Consider the following 22345-nt stretch of genomic DNA (forward strand, 5'->3'; position numbering starts at 1 on the left):
CACTTTTTGATCCTCACTTGACTTTCTCTCTTCCTACATTGCGTGCCGCCTCTTTTCACTCGCTACTTTCACCTCTCCTCTTACGGCAGTTGCCCTCTTTATTCAGAGCTCTGTCCACCCCCCCTTCTACTGAATATTTTAAAAGGCAGAATAAATGGAGAAGAAAAAAAACTCTAAACTAAACCTCAGGCACAATTGAGGAATAAAGAGCCTCGGTCCTGAGTGCTTTTTTTTTTAGCTGAGGGAAGGAAAGGTTTTATTCTATTTACTTCCATGGCTATTTGTTTGCTTGTCCCCTGTTGAGTGAGAGTAGATGTCGCTACAAGGGGCTGAAGAAACTACGCCTGTACTTGTTCAGTGCATGAGTATAGCCTGTGTGACGTTGACTCACTATCTCCATTCATTTGTCTTTTTCAGTTGCAGATGTCTTTTGCTTGACCACCACCACTCGTATCCATCTTTTGCTCTACCCTTCCTATTTCTCCCTCCATGTGCTTTGTTTCCCAATCCCATTATGTTAACAATTGGATTTGTGTGGAGTCCTTAAGAGCCGTTTGGCTGAGCTACTAAAACCAGCTTTGAATTAAGATGCTCTTTTGGGGCATCCCTCCCTATGGATACCACAGGAGGCTGGTTGCTATTTAATTGGTGAGGATGGACTCATTCCAATGGCTGGCATGGAATGATTGGAATGGTATCAAACGCATGGTTTCCACGTGGTTGATACCATTCCATTCACTCTATTCCAGCCCTTATTATGAGCCGTCCTCCCCTCAGCAGCCTCCTGTGATAGAGGATGAATGGATAGAAAGAGGAGCATAATCAGATGGAGGAAAAGGGGAACAACCAAAGGCCAAGCTCTAATTCAGCTGTTATGGCCCTATAATGGAGACAATGATTTTGCCTAAAGCTCTTTGGTGCCTCTCAGGGCCACCTTTTTTCTTTTGGTGTTGGTTTTGAACTTCTGACCCTCCTCTGATCCTAACCCAACATTCCCAGCATCTGCCTTGGCGCAGATGGCAAGGCTAGGCTAGGAATAACTATATTAGAGTTAAGTGAGCAAGCGCCAACTCCCCCGCCTAGCTGTCCATCCTCCCAGCCCGACGTTCCCTCTCTCCCCCTCGGATATAATCGCTGATTGTGCTCATACACATCATCATGATCTCTGCACTCAACATGTATGTAAACGCAGACGCTCTTCAGTGGGATATTTCTTTGTAAAAAGGGATCTACTGTTCTCGCAGTAACGGCTTAACTCTTCCATTGACGCAGTGCATGGTTATCATTTACATATACATTTAAGTCATTTAGCAGACGCTCTTATCCAGAGCGACTTACAAATTGGTGCATTCACCTTATGATATCCAGTGGAACAACCACTTTACAATAGTGCATCTAACTCTTTTAAGGGGGGGGGGGGGGGTTAGAAGGATTACTTTATCCTATCCTAGGTATTCCTTAAAGAGGTGGGGTTTCAGGTGTCTCCGGAAGGTGGTGATTGACTCCGCTGACCTGGCGTCGTGAGGGAGTTTGTTCCACCATTGGGGTGCCAGAGCAGCGAACAGTTTTGACTGGGCTGAGCGGGAACTGTACTTCCTCAGAGGTAGGGAGGCGAGCAGGCCAGAGGTAGATGAACGCAGTGCCCTTGTTTGGGTGTAGGGCCTGATCAGAGCCTGAAGGTACGGAGGTGCCGTTCCCCTCACAGCTCCGTAGGCAAGCACCATGGTCTTGTAGCGGATGCGAGCTTCAACTGGAAGCCAGTGGAGAGAGCGGAGGAGCGGGGTGACGTGAGAGAACTTGGGAAGGTTGAACACCAGACGGGCTGCGGCGTTCTGGATGAGTTGTAGGGGTTTAATGGCACAGGCAGGGAGCCCAGCCAACAGCGAGTTGCAGTAATCCAGACGGGAGATGACAAGTGCCTGGATTAGGACCTGCGCCGCTTCCTGTGTGAGGCAGGGTCGTACTCTGCGAATGTTGTAGAGCATGAACCTACAGGAACGGGTCACCGCCTTGATGTTGGTTGAGAACGACAGGGTGTTGTCCAGGATCACGCCAAGGTTCTTAGCACTCTGGGAGGAGGACACAATGGAGTTGTCAACCGTGATGGCGAGATCATGGAACGGGCAGTCCTTCCCCGGGAGGAAGAGCAGCTCCGTCTTGCCGAGGTTCAGCTTGAGGTGGTGATCCGTCATCCACTGATATGTCTGCCAGACATGCAGAGATAAGATTCGCCACCTGGTTATCATAGGGGGGAAAGGAGAAGATTAATTGTTATGTTGTGTAATCATTAAATTGAAGACTTATTTTATCAAATCAATTCTTTGTAATTATTATTACATGATAAACTAATCATGTAAATGTAACTAACTAGGAAGTATGGGCACCAAATAATATCTTCAGATTACAGTTATAATTTTCCTAATAACTCTTCAGATATTTTAATATCTGATCAATTAGTCTTCTAATTAATGAATTATTCTTTACCTCACGTTAGTCTCATTCCAAACGTTGTAAATTGTTGGTTATCTGCACAAACCCAGCCTCTAATATGAATCATCCATACATCAATTGTCTTAATCATTTATTTACTAAGCAACTAACTAAATATGCATAAACAAACAAACAGATATGGTTACAAGGAAATGATAGGGGAGGTTCCTAGTGGGCTAAGCCGATATGACGGCTTGGTGGACAAAGGGAAGTGGGTGTGGACTGAGAAGGGTGGGAAAGACAAAAATGAGTCACTACACAGTTGATAATTATATTCATTGAAATGCTAATCCTCTGCACATGAACGCGCACTCATTCGGGAATAATTGCAATCAATATATATTTATGCTCAGTGTGTCGTCGTGATCGCTATTGGAATCATCCGTCTCTCTGCTTCCCTGAAGTCTTTCGTGGTTAGAATAGATACTTCAGAGTACCATTCAGAAATGTTCTTATAAAATAGATGTTTCGGCGGTTGTCGGTCTTCGTATCCCAGGTTAACAATTTCTAGCTGCAGACTAGTAATTAGTATCTAAGATTTGCTCTTATTCTTTTGGGATCGATAGTCTCAGAGTTTAACCATCTCCACCTGTGTAGCCAATGCTCCACGTGGTATGGTTAGGAATTCAACAACCATTACAGCCTTAGCTTGTACTGAGGTTTTTGTGGTCTCTACTCAAACCTTTGCACCCTCAGCTGACTGAGGTAAGCATGGTCTGAAGAGGAATTCTTCAGGTGGGTTTTATTCGTAACAGTAGAGAAGGGCTGTTCCATGACGCCAGATCATGTCTGTGCTCACGGGGGCGGGCCAATGACTTAGAGAATTGTATTCCCTTTCAAGTTTAACTAACATTAGCATCATTACACAAATAGTTTAATCTTACTCATTTTATACAATAATTAGATGCGAACCTCATAATGGAGGCACCTGTATAAACAGAGTTATGGTAATGTGGCTGTATTGTCTTTCATGAGGTCACAAACATGAAACAAAACAGACCGGGTCGTAGCTGGCTTCTCCACCGACTGTTTACACATTCTACAAAACATGGATAATTGTTCAGTTCTCAAATTCTGTGATGTAGAAGAAGTTCCTTTGTTCTACTGTGAATCTCTCTCTCTCTATATATTGCATGGCCAGGAGGAGAGTCTTCTCCAGGAATTTACGACCTGAGATAACAGAACCTGGGTGTAGGAGAGGGAGGGGTTTGCCACGCTCTATACCCAGAAAGGGCCACGTCATGACAGTTATATAGCGGATGTCAAACTCATTCCATAGAGGGCTGAATGTCTGCAGATTCTCTCCACCCTTGTACTTGATCGATGAATTAAGGTCACTAATAATTAAGGAACTCCCCGTTCCTGGTTGTCTAGGTCTTTAATTGAAAAGAAAAACTAAAAACCTTATGTTTTGTAGGACTTTGTCACCCCAATCATAATCATATCACAACTTTTTTTCTTAATTTGAACCCATTATATTTGAGTTCGTTGTCATTTGATCCAGTACAATACAACATTAAAATGAATGTATCATTGATTTAGACACCTTTTTCAACAAAACTCACTTGAGTTATTTGATTCTTATTCATGCCACGTCTTTGAATTAGACATTACAATATAACATACAATACTAGAACAAGATTAGAGGGTTTTCCCCCCTTATATGCAAATAAAAGGGAAAAATGTGGTACAATATCAGATATATTTCTTTAATTTAGTATACAGTATAATAGTCAGCTATGCATACAAATAGAGAATGTACCCTTTACCCTCTGTTGGGATAGGGGGGTCTCATTATCTTTAGGTTAATGAGACCCCCCCCAAAAAAAAACACTACCCCCCCCCCCCCTACCCAAATCAACACCATTATCCCAGGAACCCTAGACACATTTCAATTTGCATACCGCCCCAACAGATGACACAATCTCTATTACACTCCACACTACCCTTTCCCACCTGGACAAAAGGAACACCTATGTGAGAATGCTATTCATTGACTACAGCTCAGCGTTCAACACCATAGAACAACATCAAGTTGTTCTTGATGTGCCGCCCTAAAGTGGTAAGGGTAGGTAACAACACATCTGCCACACTGATCACCGCCTGGTATGGCAACTGCTCGGCCTCCGACCACAAGGCACTACAGGGTAGTGTGTACGGCCGAGTACATCACTGGGACCAAGCTTCCTGCCATCCAGGACCTCTATACCAGGCGGTGTCAGAGGAAGGCCCTAAAAATTGCCAAAGACTCCAGCCACCCTACTCATAGACTGTTCTCTCTGCTACCGCACTGCATGTCTAGGTCCAAAAGGCTTCTTAATAGCTTATACCCCCAAGCGATAAGACTCCTGAACAGCAAATCAAATGGCTACCAGAACTATTTGCATTATTGCTCTTTAATATTTATAAATGTTCTACCTAGGTTTGTCTTAAGAAAAATAAGTTGAAGTATTTACTAACTGCATTGTTGGTTAAGGGCTTTTAAGCATTTCACTAAGGTCTACACCTGTTGTATTCGGCACATGTGACATTTAAATTTGATTTGACCTACATTGCATTTGGAAAGTACTCAGACCCTCTTGAATTTTTCCATTTTGTTGTTACAGCATTATTTTAAAATTGATTAAATTGAAGATATTTTTTTTTACATACAATACCCCACAATGACAAAGCAAAAACATGCTTAGACATTTTTTGCAAAATGTATTAAAAATAAAAACTGAAATTACATTTGCATAAGTATTCCGATCCTTTACTCAGTACTTTGTTGAAGCACCTTTGACAGTGATTACAGCCTCTAGTCTTCTTGGGTATGACGCTACAAGCTTGGCACACCTGTAATTGGGGAGTTTCTCCCATTCTTCTCTGCAGATCGTCTCAAGCTCTGTCAGGTTTGATGGGGAGCGTTGCTGCAAAGCTATTTTCATTTCTCTCCAGAGATGTTTGATCGGGTTCAAGTCCGGGCTCTGGCTGGGCCACTCAAAGACATTGTCCTGAAGCCACTCCTGCGTTGTCTTGGCTGTGTGCTTAGGGTCGTTGTTCTGTTGGAAGGTGAACCTTCGCCCCAGTCTGAGGTCCTGAGTGCTCTGGAGCAGGTTTTTAATCAAGGATCCTCTGTACTTTGCTCCGTTCATCTTTCCCTCGATCCTGACTAGTCTCCTAGTCTCTGCCGCAGAAAAACATCCCCCCAGCAGGATGCTGCCACCATCATGCTTCCCCGTAGGGATGGTGCCAGGTTTCCTCCAGACGTGACACTTGGCATTCAGCCCAAAGTGTTCAATCTTGGTTTCATCAGACCAGAGAATCTTGTTTCTCATGGACAGAGTCCTTTAGGTGCCTTTTGGCAAACTCCAAGCGGGCTGTCAGGTGCCTTTTACTGAGGAGTGGCTTCCATCTGGCCCCTCAACCATAAAGGCCTGACTGGTGGAGTGCTGCAGAGATGGTTGTCCTTCTGGAAGGTTCTCCCATCTCCACAGAGGAGCTCTATCAGAGTGACCATCGGGTTCTTGGTCACCTCCCTGACCAAGGCCATTCTCCCCTGATTGCTCAGTTTGGCCGGGCAGCCAGCTCTAGGAAGAGTCTTAGTGTTTCCAAACTTCTTCCATTAAGAATGATGGAAGCCACTGTGCTCTTAGGGACCTTCAATGCTGCATAAATGTGTTGGTACCCTTCCCCAGATCTGTGCCTCAACACGATCCTGTCTCGGAACTCTACGGACAATTCCTTTTGACTCCATGGCTTGATTTTTGCTCTGGCATACACTGTCAACTGTGCAACCTTTTTATATAGACAGGTGTGTGCGCCTTTCCAAACCATGTCCAATCAATTGAATTTACCACAGGTAGACTGACGCTATAGAAACAGGATGAACCTGAGCTCAATTTTGAGTCTCATAGCAAAGGGTCTGAATAATTATGTAAATAATGTATAAACCTTTGTTCACTTTGTCATTATGGGGTATTGTGTGTAGACTGAGGAAAAAAAATATTTTATTAATTTTAGAATAAGGCTTTAACGTAACAAAATGTGGAAAAAGACTAGGTCTGAGTACTTTCCGAATGCACCGTATACAATCGGCTGACCTATAGACAAAGGAACTTGTATCTTACTCTATAATTATATAGCATGTGTTCTATGACGTTAAAGTATTTAATCACATTTAAAGAGACGTTAATTTGGCTCCCTGACTTGCATACTGCTAGGCTACTGCTTTTTGAGCTCCAGACAACAATTATCTGTGGAGAAGTTATTCTCTGTAGAGAAAAAGATTCTCTGAAGATGGGGATTTCCTCACTGCAGTAACAATAGGCAGTGAAGTGTGAGCCTCATTCTGGTACACGCTTAATTTAAGTTCGTTGGGGAGGATGGGCTCATAGTAACACTCAATGTTGAAAATGTTAACTCCTTAATCAACACAAAGAATGTTACATTGAAAAGGTAACACTGGCCAATTTGCTGTGTAACAAAAGAGCTCTACTATAATGAAAGACCAACAAAGAATTCATGCCTTTTAGGCCAAAACTACACAACACTGAAAATAGGCTTAATGGATAGCGGTATGCTTTTCACTGGGTTGTACTGAATGGTGTGACGGACCACCCATGCAAACAAATAAAGACTGGTTCCTGCCGTCAGAGTGGATGCACTTTGGAGTGCTTCTCTCAATCATAGCTTTTTATGTCAGATAACAGTTTTGACTGGATGTGATGCAGTTAATGTCAGAAGTGACTAGCAGGTTTGGAGAACCTATGTAGCAGGTTAGGAGAATTAGGTTAAGGTTAGGTAAAATGCAAAAAAAATCTTCCTGATGCGACTCAAACATGCAACTTTTGATATCACTTTGACATTAGCAGCATCACATCTAGCCACGACCATAAATAACCGGCCCGATTCCTCCTTGTCTCAGCTCAAGGGAGCTGAAATCTAATGCTGTATGAAAAAATTTATTCATTTCCAAGAGAGGAGTTAAGTCGTAGAAGAATGTAGCACTGGCTGTAGAACAGGCATTTTTATTTATTGAACATAATCCATTAATTGGAGGGTGTCACAACGTGATATAAAACGTATTGGCGAAATAAGTTACGAAAACATTAGATAAATTATATGTACATATTTAGATAATCTAAAAGTGGTCATTGCATATGTTAAGTTTTGGGGCTAGTTTCACTGCCATAGATTAAGGCTTGGATTTTATATATATTTTTTTATACTTTAATGTCAAGTGCAGTGAAATGTTGGCACAGTGCGGTTTGTTTGAATCCTGGCTTGAGTTTACTTGTGTAATAGATAACATTTAGTCCATATGTTGCTGGAGACGTGCAGGTAGCTCCTCCAGGGTCTTTAATCGATGCTGTGGGGGAACATCAGGGTATTTATTCCTGCCCTGTCTGTCCAGCAAGTACCCATGGAGGCCCAGTGACCGAGAGGTCACATAGTCATAGACATAATGGTCCCCAATGTGCGCTACACTCGCGGCTGTTACGCCACATTTCTCTAGTGCCTGGTGGAAGATTGCTGGGTTAGGCTTGGCTATACCGGCCTCCTCTGAGGTGAGCAGGAAGCTGAAGTGAGACAGCAGGCCACAGCCTCGTAGAATCCCCTCCAGGCGATTGTCAAAGTTGGACACCACACCCTGCTTCAGTCCCAGGGAGGATATGCTCTCCAGGGTCTTCGCCGAGTCTGGAAATACCTTAGGACGGAAGATACAGGCTATTAATTTCACAATGTGGCACAATTGTTCCAATTGATAGATATTGAGGATGGTTTACATTTAAACTATTTTAATGAATGCATGTAGGTATACAAGATCATTTTGCGCAATCATAATATCAAATTTTTGGAGATGTTACATGAATTATACAACATACTGTAATGCTGATAGAAACAATTATTATAATCCCCTCACCTCCCAGTTATTAGGGCTGCAGAAGCCATGATACAAGTTGTGGGCCAGTGTGTCCAGTAGGGCTGCGTCCTGTACTCTACACTGGGCGAAGGTGTCCCGAACCACTCCCATCCACCAGGCCTTCCCTCCCAGGCCCTGGGCAGTACCGTAGTTGGGGTAGAGTTTGGAGTACTGGTGGAAGGACTGGCGGAAGGCAGCCTCCACCTCTGTAGGGTTAAGACTGAAACCTGCTGTTCGCTTGACCTCCTGGCAGTACTGTTCCCCGACAGAACTGCGCACCTTCAGCAGGGTGTCTTTCACATCCCACAGCACCCAGCGCAGTGGCACACGCATCACACCTGCCACAGAAATACACACATCCACACGCATCTCATGTTGTAGATGTAGCTGATGGAGGAAACCAGGAAAAGTATGAAAAATGGGTAGTCTACTTTCACTGCATTGACAAAAAGAAAATTCGACGAAATAGCAAAGGCTGCAAAATAAAGCACAAAAAAGCTCTGGAAGTTCAGATACTGTTTTATTTCTAACTGAATGATCCCACAGTGATAGATACTGACTTTTTTGTTAGTTGCTCAATGATAACACCACATAGTGGTGCCTGGAGAAGTGAGTATACTCTAATTGAGCAAAACATTTCCCAAATGGCCTGCCCGGTGAAAGAAAGATGCTCTGTGTGAAAATGTATGGGAAACAGTGACATACACTCTGAATGACCTACAACTATCTTTCACAGTCAGGCCAACCCATACTGTGCAGGTAGGCCTACTAGTGAAACAGATAAATGGAGGCTGTCAATTAAGCCAGAAATTTGCAGGTTTCTGATTGGTAAAAAATGTTTCTAGTTTTCGCTCTCTAAGTCACCATTTTTTAATAGAAAAACAACTAAATAGGATGTTCTATGTCCATAACAATGCTTAAACCACACCAGGAGACCACTAAGGTCTGGGAATTGTATTTGTTGTTGTGTAGTTATCATTTAATTTAAGTGGCAGGCACCTAGAACTGCTGTTTGGTTAGCAGTGTTTCTGAGATGTTGTTAGCAAAACAAATGGCCACTGGATTGATGCAGATAATCATGATATCATTCTGCCAGGTAGGCAAAGACTACTTTATAGCTAGTTAACATTTTAAATTGAGAGTTTTTGGGAAAGCCTTTCCATCTACCAGAAGAAGGTTAGGTCTACCATTAGCGTCGCTATATTTTTCCTTCCATACGTTTTATTTCATGACATTATGAGGCATGTTTTGCCTTGCTTCATAGTAGCCTGTAGCCAAAATCCCACCATAGAAACATGGAGACAATTATTTTATAAAGACCTCAATGTTCTCCTGTTCTATTGGTTTACTTTAAACTTTATTTCATTGTCTAGCAGCCAAAGGTATGATCCTAGTCATATTAGCAACCCATGATAGTTGTAAGTTGTTGCATCTTTAGAGCTCCCTTCTTTCTAAAATTTGTAATGGATATTTCTATCTCTGTTAACTGCTTTCAGGTATGGGTGGAGCACATTTTAGAATTATTTTCCTGTAAATTGCATTTTGGAACATTCACATGTAGGCCTGCACCGTGTGCACATTGCTGCACCTAAAATGTGAAGAAATAATAGTTAATCAACATTTTAAGCTAAACATTCTGATATGTTCCATCAACCTTATTAATTGATATGACATATACCTCCACTAGACCACTACACTAGGCTACTTTGATACGCATCGAGGGGATTAAGAAGTGAGTATACGCAATGCCCATTGAAAAATAAGTGGCTATACGGTGTATACCCTCCACTACACCACTGACAACACACATAGGGGCATGTGTACCGAGACTGCTTGCGTTACACGCGTTATTACATGCTGACGTTCGTCATGGTGTATACTTTTTAACCATGAAACAAATCAAATTTTATTTGTCACATACTTCGTAAACAACAGACTAACAGTGAAATGCTTACTTACGAGCCCTTTCCAACAATGCAGAGAATACAAATAAATAATAGAACAATTCTAACAAGAAGAATAAATAAACAATGAGTAACGATAAATTGGCTATATACACAGGGTACCAGTACCGAGTCGAGGTGCAGAGGTAGTTAGCGACACCGTGTGCTATGGGGGGTGATCAGGGACATAAGCCTAGGCAACCGTACCACCTGACATGATACCAACGCCTTACTAGCGTGTACGTGATGCCTGCATCGCGTATTAATGAAAGTCATAATGTGCATAGTTTATATTTATATTAATTAAATCTCAACCATAAATGTTAGAAACGTACAATTTTTCCCATGCAAGCAGACATTCCAACGTAGACACACTGAACTATAGTGTAGCCTACGGCTTGTGTATTTCCTGTTATCGCTAATGGCCTAGAAAAGATGATGCCCAATCTATAGATACTCTGTCTTTCCCTCAACACCTCATGGCATGTTATGTTATCTTATCTCGCTGTATACAGATCTAAATGTTGTTAGCCAATCACAGACTGTGTTGTTACCAGTGCGACAGACAACCAAAAACAGTTATGTCCACAGCTTTCAGAGTTCATAGGTGCTATTAGGGATCCTTGGGATGTCCCTTCAGTCGAATAGAGCAGTTCATAGACTTTCCCAGAGGGTCTGTGCTAATCAGGTGCCTTGGGATGTCCCTCCCTCTTTTAAGTACAGAGGGAGCCCCTGAACAAGGCAGTTAACCCACTGTTCCTAGGCCATCATTGAAAATAAGAATTTGTTCTTAACCGACTTGCCTAGTTAAAAAGGTACAAAAAGGTACAAAATAAAAAAGTATAATAATGTAAATTGGTCAAGTTTAGTGTTAGTATAAGGACGTCCCAAGGAATCCGGATTGCAGTGACCGTACATAAAGTGAGAGACTGGCACGGTATTTGAGAGCTCGGCGGGGACACATTCATTCATTCTTGTTTTTTTACAAGCGACAGAAGCGATTTGAGTATCTGCCCCAGATAGTTTCATTAGAAACTATGAAAATAATTACCAAGATTTACTTGATCCAATTGAGGAGTAAGTAGGCTATATTTAAGTTGTGATATCGTTAAGAAATACAGTGGGGAGAACACGTTTTTGATACACTGCTGATTTTGCAGGTTTTCCTACTTACAAAGCATGTAGAGGTCTGTAATTTGTATCATAGGTACACTTCAACTGTGAGAGATGGAATCTAAAACAAAAATCCATAAAATCACATTGTATGATTTTTAAGTAATTAATTAGCATTTTATTGCATGACATAAGTATTTGATACATCAGAAAAGCAGAACTTAATATTTGGTACAGAAACCTTTGTTTGCAATTACAGAGATCATACATTTCCTGTAGTTCTTGACCAGGTTTGCACACACTGCAGCAGGGATTTTGGCCCACTCCTCCATACAGACCTTCTCCAGATCAGGTTTAATTCTGGCATGAATCACACCCCATAGTGTGCTGGCTAGCTAGCACAAAGTGTCACTCCCACCTCTCACCTGCTGTGTCCCGGAGTCCTCCTTAGGACTAGCTGGATAAACTGGCAGTGTCCTTCGCGCCAAAATTCTGAACACCAGCCCTCGGCATCGTTAACAGAACTGCAGGAAAACCGTGCCCATTGTCACCCCACCCCTTCTTCTGTGGGTTTAATCGACGGCTGGTATCCAACGTTATTGTTCAATAACGCCACCTACTGTACTGGATCGCTTCTGCCTTCCCTAACCTAAAAATGTACTTATAGAAGTATAAAGAGGGGTTCCTGCAGATACAGGAATCAAGGCCGAAATTGCACCCTTCTCTTTCTCTAAGGCCTAAACACATCACTAGAGGGCGCAAGACGAGCAAATAATCAGAGGCGCAAGCAGTAGTTTTCCCACGGAAATGCTGGTAATGTTAGCTAGCTAGTGTCGTAGTAGTGTGTCAATGGCAATAGCAGCTGTAGTAGCTGTTATTAGCTCCCATGTGGATGTTGTTGCTAATTTGTTAGCACCACCCTTTTAACTTTCAAACTTTGTTTACAAATGATAATCTGGTGAATGGCACTTTTTTTGCAGCTCACTTGATGTTTGCGATCTCTGAAAATAATGACTGAGACATTGCTGCATTTAAACTTTAGATCACTGGTTAGTGTGATGGTTATAAAATAACTTTTGTTAATTTCATTTGGGAAATTAAATGGTTGTGCTTTTGTATTGTTATGATTTTCTGTCTCCGAGGCTCGGCCAGGCCTGTTTTCATTCCTCCTTCAGTAGAACTAGAATTTTCAGACTACAGAAGATATAATAAATGATACTATGTTTTCTGTTATTTTCTTGATTTGAGTTTGATACAACGTATTGGAAGATTTTTGGGCCCTCTGAAGACTAGGGCCATAGTTACGGTTCGCCACTGATTTATAGGTAGGGATAAAGTGACTAAGCAACAGGATAAACAGTAGCAGCAGCATATATGACAACATCGGAGTTAAATGATATGCCAAGGAAGATAACCGAAGTGTGTATCGTACCTGATCACTCTCGACGCTACAATCACAGACAGAAGAAGGGTTAGTTACCAGTATATTTGCTACAATGCAACGAGAGGTATACTCTTACTGCCAGTCGGTCCTAGGGTGCAGCACTTCAAATATCACCACGGAATCTCTTGCACAGAAGGAATGGTTCCATTTGAGTCCTGCACTCAAACATGTAGCCTACCGTGTAATGTTTGTTGTTATTAATCCTTTGCATAAATGTATTTTAATACTGAGGTTGGACAAAAAGTTACAGGACGTTCAAAATAGAGTGAATACATTCTAAATTGTGACAAATAACTGTGCTTGTGCTGCCATCTAATGTTGGGATAGCCCAATATGTGCTTACTCTTAATAAGGAGCCTGTCTTAAGGTTCAAGGACCTTGTATGTTATTTTAGAAGTAGACTGGCTTTGGCAGCAAAATATTCTATTTAAACGTGAATCGATTTTCAATTGCGATACGGTTCTAGAAACAGAAGCCCGTTACGTTCGTTCATATAACATCCAAATAATTTAACGCAAAATATACACTGTTTACCGGCTTTATCAGTTGCAGCCGACAGTATTTTCCAGTAACACGTTTCTGGTGGCCTTTTTCCATTACATACACAGGCGTTCAGAGCACGATAGATTGCTAAAAAGGTGTATCAATTTAACCTTTTGTTTTTTAAACTTATTGCGTGCTGATATGAAAGATACGGTCCTTGTGTTTCCAAAACTGTACTGCAAGCAATGCGTGTTAATGTTCAAAACAAGCGTCAGGGATCTTAACAAAACCCCAATAAAGAAGACGCCTTCACCCAATCAATGACTTATGAGTAATGTAATGGAACTGAGAGTCATGATCAAGGGCTAATGTTGGGATGGCTCAAGCTACTTACTGGTGTTTCTTAGAACTAAGAATATGTATAAGTTTATTAGCTCCCCCTACAGATTGAGATTATCACATAATTTGGTATATTTTAATTTAAAAGAACAGATATTGACTGATACAAACAGGTCATATATTGGCATAAAGAAAGCAGACATTGCACATGAAAATAAAAATTGGCTTTCCAACAGCCACATCTTCATTAGCCTAGGCTCCAGGCTTCACACTTGTAGGTGAGGTGAAAGCCTGTGACAGAGGCTACATCTTCATTGACTAAAACCAGTATGTTTTGAGGCTGATGTAGCTTTCAAGGATATCTATTCCAAGGACATCAAGAGCCAAATGCTTTTGAGGTCAATACAGAGTGTAACCGGTGGGAATCACCAGTGACTGCTGCTTCTTCTGACATCTCCTGTCTCTGACTGGCTGTTCCTGTATCCTTCCCTGGCTGTGTGTGCTTGGCTTTGCTAGCCTTTCTGGAAGAGCGGTACTGTCTGATGGCCTGTATGACATCTGGGGAAGTCCAGTGTTGATGGGTCAAGGCGTGTTGTATGGTGAAGGGTCCGTCTCGAGTGCGGCGCACTCCCTTACATACAGCCGTGCTGCGGAGCTCCAAGCCCACTTCATGCAGGATTCTGCACAGGTACCGCTGTGTTTCATTCAAACACTGCACCTCTGTGAGAGGGAGAAAACTGGTTAATGAAATGTACAAAACTGAATTACAAGTTTCAAGTTGTATTAGTCGTATGTACGGGACATGCATGGTATACATTGTCCAACGAAATGCTTACTTGCAGGTTCCTTCTTGACAATGCAATAACAATATGAAATAGTAAAAAAATAAGAATATGAACAAAGTAAATGGCAGTAGAATAGAATTAACATTTGAGAAATATGTATAATACAGAAAGAAACAATTTATAGTACCATATTTACACATGTATTGGGTAAGGGGGAGGGGAGTGTATACATTGAATTGAGCACTGGGCAATTCCACGATAACAGATTTGATTTATAGTACAATATTTACACATGCATTAGGGAAAGAGGGTCAAGTGTATAAATTGAATTGAGCACTGGGTAGTTCCACGGTAACATAATACTGTATGTCAAACAAAAACCAATGATTGCAAAGTTAAACAAACCATACAACTATGCACAATAATTACTTTTAACAATTAATACTGTAGTTCTTGTGCATAGAGTTGTATGGTTTGTTTAACTTTGCAATCATTGGTTTGGCATACATTTTAAAGTGAAAAATCAGTCTCGGTGTCACTCGGTCATCATGGAATTGCCCCACTATTCAAGAATACCGGATACATATCTAATGCAACAAGGTGTCTGTTGCAGTTCATCAGTTAGAAAGAGCCATGTGCCATGTCCTATTGCATGCGAGTGTGTCCCTGTGTCTTTGTGTGTACTGGTACTGTGTGTGATCAAGTGTCTATCTAGCAGGGTGTTGTACAGTATAGGTGAAACTGGAGGTGGCAATACAATTACCCAAGGTAAAATGGGGTGGTTGGAAGTGTAATAAACGCAGGCCTGTCATAATAGGGGGAGACTTCCCATCGGGACGCAGTTCCCCCTTCACAGCCAGCTCATAGGCCCCCTGGGTGCTCATGTCCACCTTAGAGTACCTGGCAGAACAAACAGTTATCCTACACTGCTCCACACACTAGGTATAGCAAAAATAACAAATAAGCTTTCACTGGCACTGACAACAACTGACTGGCACTTATATCACAGCATTAGTTTGTTAAGTAATGGGGTTGAATTGGTACAGGTCTATGGGAATGCTCTAATTGCAATATACCTTGGTTCAGTGAGTAGATAAAGTAAGGTGAACAGAGAGGGATAAGAGGTGGACCACAGAACTAGAATGAATGGTGGACGTACGTGAGCAGGGCTTTCTGATTGGATCCTTGCATCATGGCCAGGACTCTCTCCAGCTTGTCCCGTGTGATGTGATCTGGAAGGCATGTCAAGGGTTGCGACACAGTCAAGATAATGTTTTTATAGATTCTGTATTTATTTCAATAAGGTGAAAGGCAAAAAAATAAAGTGCTGCTGTACCTACCATATGTGGTCCTCTCTATGAGGCGGCCTGTGTGAGAGAAATTATCTGTGGCCATCCCCAATTCACCTTCCAATGTATAATCCTGAATAAATTATCGAAAGTTGAGCAAGAAATGCATCATGGCAATCTCAGCATTCTATCAGAACGATGCCATATCGATTTTCCACCTCCAATAAACTGTATGCTCTTTTACTTGTAACATAAATAGAGATGAACGCTTACTCTAGTGACATGAGATCTGTAGAGATCAGTCAGAGCCTTGTTTGCCTGGCCAACACCTAGAACTGAGGAGAAACAGATGCCATGATGATGTAATGATCAAACATGAAAACTTATATTGGTGCAGTAATGCAGGCCCGATGTGGTTCAAATGAGCATATCCCTCAGCAATATATATATTTTTTGTAATTTGGAGGACATGACAGAAAGTCACACCTAGAACTCCAGACGAGAATACGTCCAGGCGATGTCCCACTCCTACTCCTATGTGCTGGAACTCAGGTCCACTCACTGACAAGAAAACAGTAAGACCGTTATTGAATTCACACGAATCCAGCATCATTACGATATGGAGAGCCTCACCTTTAAAGTACATGTGAATGCACTTATAGGTTGTGTAAGGGACAGGTCATGAAAGACTTGGAAGTGATTGTACAGTGAACCTGAACATACCCAGAGGGTGATGAGCCAAAGCTGGGACAGAGGCTGCAGACAGGGTGAGCTCATTGGAACCCTCAGCCACAACAGTGGTGGGCTCAGCCAGGAACTGGACCCGCTGACGAGGGGCTGGAGGAGGGGCAGCATTTATCCCTTTGGAGAGAGATTGCATCAACAACATCATCATCGGTCCCGTCTGACTCAGTTAGTAGAGCATGGCGGTTGAAACGCCAGGGTTGTGGGTTCGATTCCCAGGGGGATCAGGACGAATATTTTTTATGAAAATATATGCTCTTGCTACTGGATAAGAGCGTCTGCTAAATGACTAGAAATGTAAGATGTAAAATGATTCTCTAATTTCCTTCAACTGCACTGCTGTGAATGAACTGGACATGTGACAGGAAATCCCTTGCTGGCATTTCTTGTCAAGTGGTAAACCCATTAGGTAACAGCAGTAGCAACTCAACCATATAACGTTACTACTAAACATTACCGTCTCTCTAAAATGTCGGGTAAACAATACTTTCCTGTGGATATTTTGTCTCAAATTACGAGCAGCTATTGTGCAAACCGCACAGACAACATGTAGAGTAAGTTTAAATGTAACGTTAATTTTATTCAACATCCTGGCTTGTAATGTACATTTACACGATTTTGCAGGCATTATTTCCAGGCTGAATATACCAATAATTGTGTACTACAGCCTGATTAATCAAACTACAATTAAGCAGGCAATTATCAAAATAACAACATGGGGGATTATGTTGCATTTGTAGTGCAAAAGTAGATGCTAGTGTCAGTAACGTTACAGTACCTTTGAGCAGGTTTGTCTCGACGGTATCCCGGACGAGTTTCCAGTGGACACCGGGGGGTTTGTAAATGGAAAACAATCCCTCTAGTTTATGAAACACACGAACAGATGGCGTCGTCATGACTCTAGATCTAAACAAATATTGTCCAGCATTTGTTACCCATAAACGGTGTTAAATAACGCTGTACTTGGTCAAATTTCACATAAACGCAGTTCCAACCTGGCAATGTTTCACATCTCGGCAATGTCAACATGTGGAACTGATGCGCACGCGTAGATGTGACTTAGATATTCCAGAACACTGCCACCTAACGAGCTGGAGTAGTTACTTCACTTGCCTTGGCCACTTTAACAAATGTTTCCCATGCCAATAAAGCCCTTGAATTGAATTTAAATTGAATTGTATTTATTTAAACCTAATCCCAAATAAATAAATGTTAGAGTTGTCAAAATAATAGAATATAATAAAACTTTATTGTTAATCCAGGATGGACATTTTTCTTTGGCATCACCTTCCATTAAAAGGATCATATACACATACATTCTCACACCATACACACCAGTCATGTTGCATACACTAAAATCAGAGGACATTGATACATTCACTCACAACTGACTGCTGTCTCAACTGCACTGGATAGATATGTATATATACTGATACAATTTACTTTGCATTTAGTAGTCCAACTGCACAAGGAACGAATGTTTGAACACCTTCTTCTTGGCCATGGACATTCTGAAGCACCGGCCAGAGGGAAGCCTCTCGAACTGAGGGTGTAGAGGGTGGGAGGGGTCGCCAATGACAGCCAGTGCCCTCTTTTTGGTTGCCTTGTGGAACAGACTGCTCAAATGTGCCTGTGGTCGACCAATTACTTTTTACTATTCTGTTCAGTTTGCTTTTGCTCTTCACGCTCAGATTACCATATCAGACTGTCATGTTGAACATGAGGATGCTCTCCACCAAGCTGCTGTACACACTCTCCAGAACATCCTGGCTGACCTCAATTTCCTGATTAAAAACAGGCGCTGGCTTGCTTTAAACAAAATACAGTCTGCAAACTCAGCTTGTTATCAATTTGTGTTCCTAGTTATTTGACTAACCTCGACTAACCGGTGGTCCCGCACATTGACTCTGTACCAGGTACCCCCTGTATATAGCCTTGCTATTTTTATTTTACTGTTGCTCTTTAATTATTTGTTACTTTTATTTATTATTTTTGTAATTGTATTTTTTAGGTATTTTTCTTAACTGCATTGTTGGTTAAGGGCTTGTAAGTAAGCATTTCACTGTTGTATTTGGCTCATGTGACAAATAACATTTCACTTGATTTGAAACACTTAACCACATCCACTGGTTGGTCGTTCGGAGAGAGTGGTTGGAACATTGGCAAATTGTTGCCATTGATGATCAGATCCTTTGTCTTTTCCACATTGATGTGGAGGGCACTTGACCGGCACCATTCATGAAGGTTGTTGGTCTGTTTAAATGAGCTGTCCCCATCTGACTTAGCATCTTTAAAAATAGCGTCCTACCAGAGCCATGTCATCCATGTACTTTAAAATGGTCACATTATTTCCTTGGATCTTCATCTCGTTAGTGTAGATAGAAAACAACAGCAGTGAAAGGACACACCTCTGGGGCGCCCCTGTGTTCAGGGTCAGTTCATCAGAGAGGGCCCCATTCATGAGGACCCTCTGTGGGCGGTAAGTTAAAAAGTCCTTGATCCGTTGACATTCAGGTCCAGTAGTCGTTTCAGGAGTGTTTGTCTTTGCATTGTATTGAAAGCTGAACTAAAATCAATAAATACATGTGTGCATATGATTTTGCATGTTGAAAGCCACCGTGTTTACCGAGGTCAGGGTAGCATCCTCAGTCGTTTACAAAGGAGGAACAGTCTGAACTTTTATTGTTCTCTATTTTCCTTTCTCTTCCCATCATTGCATTAAGCCCTTCCCATGCTTGTCTTGGATTGCCTGTACAGAACCGCTGCTCCACTTTATCCTTGAAGTCCTTTTTAGCTTTCCCCATTTTGACCTGAATTCATTTTTTTTCTCCTTTACAGCATCAGTATCTCCTTTCAGGAACGCATACTTCCTTTAATTGAGGCTCATGTTCAAGTCCTTAGACACCAGGGTTTGTTGTTCGGAAATACTCTGAATGTTTTTGTGTTAATGACAGTATCCTTACAGAACTGGATGTATGATGTGATGCTGTCTGTCAACTCGTGGGGATCCCTGCACGAGTCAAAGAACACCTTCCAGTCTGTGACGTCAAAGCAATCATTGAGCTCCTCTCTACTCTCTGTCCATACCTGAATGGATTTCTCTACGGGTTTTTCGCGTTTCACCTGCTGCCTGTATCTCAGTAGGAGATGAATAACGTTGGTATGATGGTATGATTTCCCGATCGGTGCTCTGCACACTGCCTTGTATGCGTCCTCTACCTTGACATATCGCTGGTCCAGGATGCGAGTTGAGCGAGTTGGACAGGCGACATAGTGTTGCAGAGTGGGGAGGTGCTAGCAGAGGGAGAGCGTATTAAAATCCCCATACACAAATGGCCCAAGTATTATCTACAAAGATACATAGCCCCCGGGCCCGCCTTATGATTTACAGTATGTGATGTTATTTTGATTCGATCTGCTCTAAAAACAGCGTATCCATCAATGTTCACATCAATATTGTCCTGCTTGAGCCATGTTTCTGTAAAGCAGATTAAATTACTTATCCTAAAATCCTCTTGAAATGTAGCCCTTGCCGCTAACTCATCCAGTTTATTATTTAGTGACCACACATTTGACAGGGTTATCACCGGGAGCAGGTGAAGGCTTCCCCGCCTCCATAGTCTGTTCCTAACACCATCTCTTGAGCCTCGCTTCTTAGTTTCCCTTTTTGACTTTGTAGAACAACCAATATTTAAGGCAATGCTGTTTTGAGAGTGTGAGCTTAGTCTCGGAAAGTGAGCAGAAACTCACAGGAGTAGGTGATGGTGGTTGATTTACTCACTGAATCCATACAACCCCCTGTAGTGATTGTAACGCTTTCTGCATATTATGGCGATTAGGATTAAGAAGGTCACACACCAAATGAAATCACATTTTATTGGTCACATACACATGGTTAGCAGATGTTATTGCAAGTGTAGCGAAATGCTTGTGCTTCTAGTTCGACAGTGCAGCAATATCTAACAAGTAATCTAACAATTCCACAACCACTACCTAATAAAGGAATGGAATAAGAATATATACATCTAAATATATTGATTAGTAATGACCGAGCTGCATAGGCAAAATGCAATAGATGGTATAAAATACAGTATATACTGTACATACAGTGGCGGTTCTAGCTTGTATGGCTCCCTTGGCGAACCCCCACTTCAGCCCCCCCCCCCCCCCCCCCCCCACAAAAAGCACCATTCTGCACTAACTGTAATTTTTATTCAGACGTTCGGAACAACATAAATAAATAATCATAACATTTAAAACTATATAAAAATATATACAAAAATAAGACTCATCAATGTCAAAAATAAGTAATAGAAACAAATTTGTGTTGATTTGGCACTCAAGCATCAATACATTACCCATCCCCCAACACTGTCATCCAAGAGTCAAGACTAAACCAATTCACCTTGGTGGTGTGCAGACTGGTTTTATATTATTCTTAACGATTTTACACAAACCAGAAAAAAATGCAACAATATGTCTGTGAAAATTTATGTTCACAGTATTATGAATGAATTGTGGTTTATTTGGTAGCATTTCGTAGTGTGACTAATTTACAAATTTCATTAGTACTGTACAAAGTTAGAAGTGCGCTATTTGATAGACTCCCCCACCTCTGGCTTCCAGTGGGGAGACCCGAGGTCAACCTACCCCCGCCCCCTTCCCATCTCGTACTTCTGAGTGGGAGACCTTCCCAGGCAGTAGCCCGCCGAGCTCACAAACTAGAATCAGGGCACCCACTCCGACAAGGTTAATTGATCCACAGTCCCACATGGTGACATGATATCATTGACGTGACGTGCAAATTAGCGATAGAAAATTGATTGCGCAAATGTCACCATTCCAAATGTTTTTGTGCGGGCGCCCCGTGCCGCCCCCGGGAAGATGCCGCACTGGGCGGCTGCCCATGTCGCCTATACCTAAATCCGTCACTGTAAACATATGAGATGAGTAACGCAAGATATGTAAACATTATTAAAGTGACTAGTGATCCATTTATTAAAGAGAGTGTGTACAATCCACTTTCAAATTTGCGACACACTTGGATTGAGACAAAACAAAACAAATTTTAACGATATAACCAGGGGCCTGTTGCACAAAACTAGGATAAGGGATTAAGCCAGGATATCTTGGTGATCCTGGCTCAATTGATCCGTAATCCGGTTGCACTAAAGATGGATAGGGGGCAGGAGGATATGTTATGGTATAAATTACCATGGAGATTTATTCTGTGGAGCTAGCCTGCTCCAGACCAGGCTAAATTCCAGGATCTATTTAATCTCATCCCTAATGTCAGTCAGCAGTCACCACAAATGGAAACCAATAGTCATTTCACTGCTCACTATACATTGTTATCACATATAACTAGACCCACTGTTATTATTTAAACGTTTGTGATCATTAATTTCAATGATTTTGGATAAAAAATGATTTTTAGATGATGTTGCTATCATTAGATAATTTACAGTTTCCCATAGACTATAAGGCTATATATAAAATGATAGAATATTAGGGCCACAGAGGGGAAAAAAACACAAGTCATAATATTGTAACCAGTTGTTTTAAAGGAGGACAGTTGTTAAAATGACAGATGTGGGGCATTTCGTGAAATTGTACTTCAGTATGGTTTCATAAACAAAGACATGCTGATGTGCCAGAATATTAAGTATCACATTGTCATAAGTATCAAAACTGTAAAAACAATATGTAGCTTTTCTGCAGAAAGAACCAGCCTCAAAAATTTATGACTTTATCCTTTTTCTTCAGTGTGGCCCTAGTACTCTGTCATATAAACAAATACACATTCCATA

General features: G+C 41.6%; 2 protein-coding genes across 7 annotated transcripts; both read right to left on the bottom strand.

Moving 5' to 3' along the window:
• Positions 1-7483: 7483 nt before the first annotated feature.
• LOC139536019 (haloacid dehalogenase-like hydrolase domain-containing protein 3) lies at positions 7484-13681 on the bottom strand. 5 transcript variants are annotated; one of them, XM_071336105.1, is made up of 3 exons: positions 12932-13681; positions 8396-8733; positions 7484-8179 (listed from the first exon to the last, which is right to left on the bottom strand). In XM_071336105.1, exons 2-3 carry the CDS (start codon positions 8726-8728, stop codon positions 7784-7786), a joined length of 729 nt encoding a protein of 242 aa, XP_071192206.1. In that variant the 5' UTR covers positions 8729-8733; positions 12932-13681; the 3' UTR covers positions 7484-7783. The 5 variants fall into 5 exon arrangements, with proteins under 5 accessions (XP_071192206.1, XP_071192204.1, XP_071192202.1 ...); XM_071336103.1 differs by having other exon boundaries at positions 12884-13681; XM_071336101.1 differs by having other exon boundaries at positions 8396-8782; positions 12884-13681.
• A 107-nt stretch (positions 13682-13788) lies between these two features.
• trub2 (TruB pseudouridine (psi) synthase family member 2) lies at positions 13789-17628 on the bottom strand. 2 transcript variants are annotated; one of them, XM_071336100.1, is made up of 9 exons: positions 17531-17628; positions 17314-17394; positions 16515-16652; positions 16278-16352; positions 16065-16126; positions 15843-15924; positions 15662-15734; positions 15266-15402; positions 13789-14437 (listed from the first exon to the last, which is right to left on the bottom strand). In XM_071336100.1, the coding sequence occupies exons 1-9, from the start codon at positions 17562-17564 to the stop codon at positions 14094-14096; spliced, it is 1026 nt and encodes a 341-aa protein (XP_071192201.1). In that variant the 5' UTR covers positions 17565-17628; the 3' UTR covers positions 13789-14093. The 2 variants fall into 2 exon arrangements, with proteins under 2 accessions (XP_071192201.1, XP_071192200.1); XM_071336099.1 differs by having other exon boundaries at positions 17314-17584.
• Positions 17629-22345: the final 4717 nt, after the last annotated feature.

Source organism: Salvelinus alpinus, chromosome 12 (genome assembly GCF_045679555.1).
Source record: "Salvelinus alpinus chromosome 12, SLU_Salpinus.1, whole genome shotgun sequence".
NCBI classification, from domain to species: domain Eukaryota; kingdom Metazoa; phylum Chordata; class Actinopteri; order Salmoniformes; family Salmonidae; genus Salvelinus; species Salvelinus alpinus.

What these genes read in the sequence shown, in the direction of transcription:
- LOC139536019 (XM_071336101.1), bottom strand. Translation starts at nt 8,764, where the DNA reads ATGCGTGTGGATGTGTGTATTTCTGTGGCAGGTGTGATGCGTGTGCCA. An exon ending in GCAGCCCTAATAACTGGGAG is followed by an intron (nt 8,180 to 8,395) that starts GTGAGGGGATTA and finishes TTCCGTCCTAAG; the next exon opens with GTATTTCCAGACTCGGCGAA.
- trub2 (XM_071336099.1), bottom strand. Translation starts at nt 17,431, where the DNA reads ATGACGACGCCATCTGTTCGTGTGTTTCATAAACTAGAGGGATTGTTT. An exon ending in CGAGACAAACCTGCTCAAAG is followed by an intron (nt 16,653 to 17,313) that starts GTACTGTAACGT and finishes CTCTCTCCAAAG; the next exon opens with GGATAAATGCTGCCCCTCCT. An exon ending in CATAGAGAGGACCACATATG is followed by an intron (nt 15,735 to 15,842) that starts GTAGGTACAGCA and finishes CATGCCTTCCAG; the next exon opens with ATCACATCACACGGGACAAG.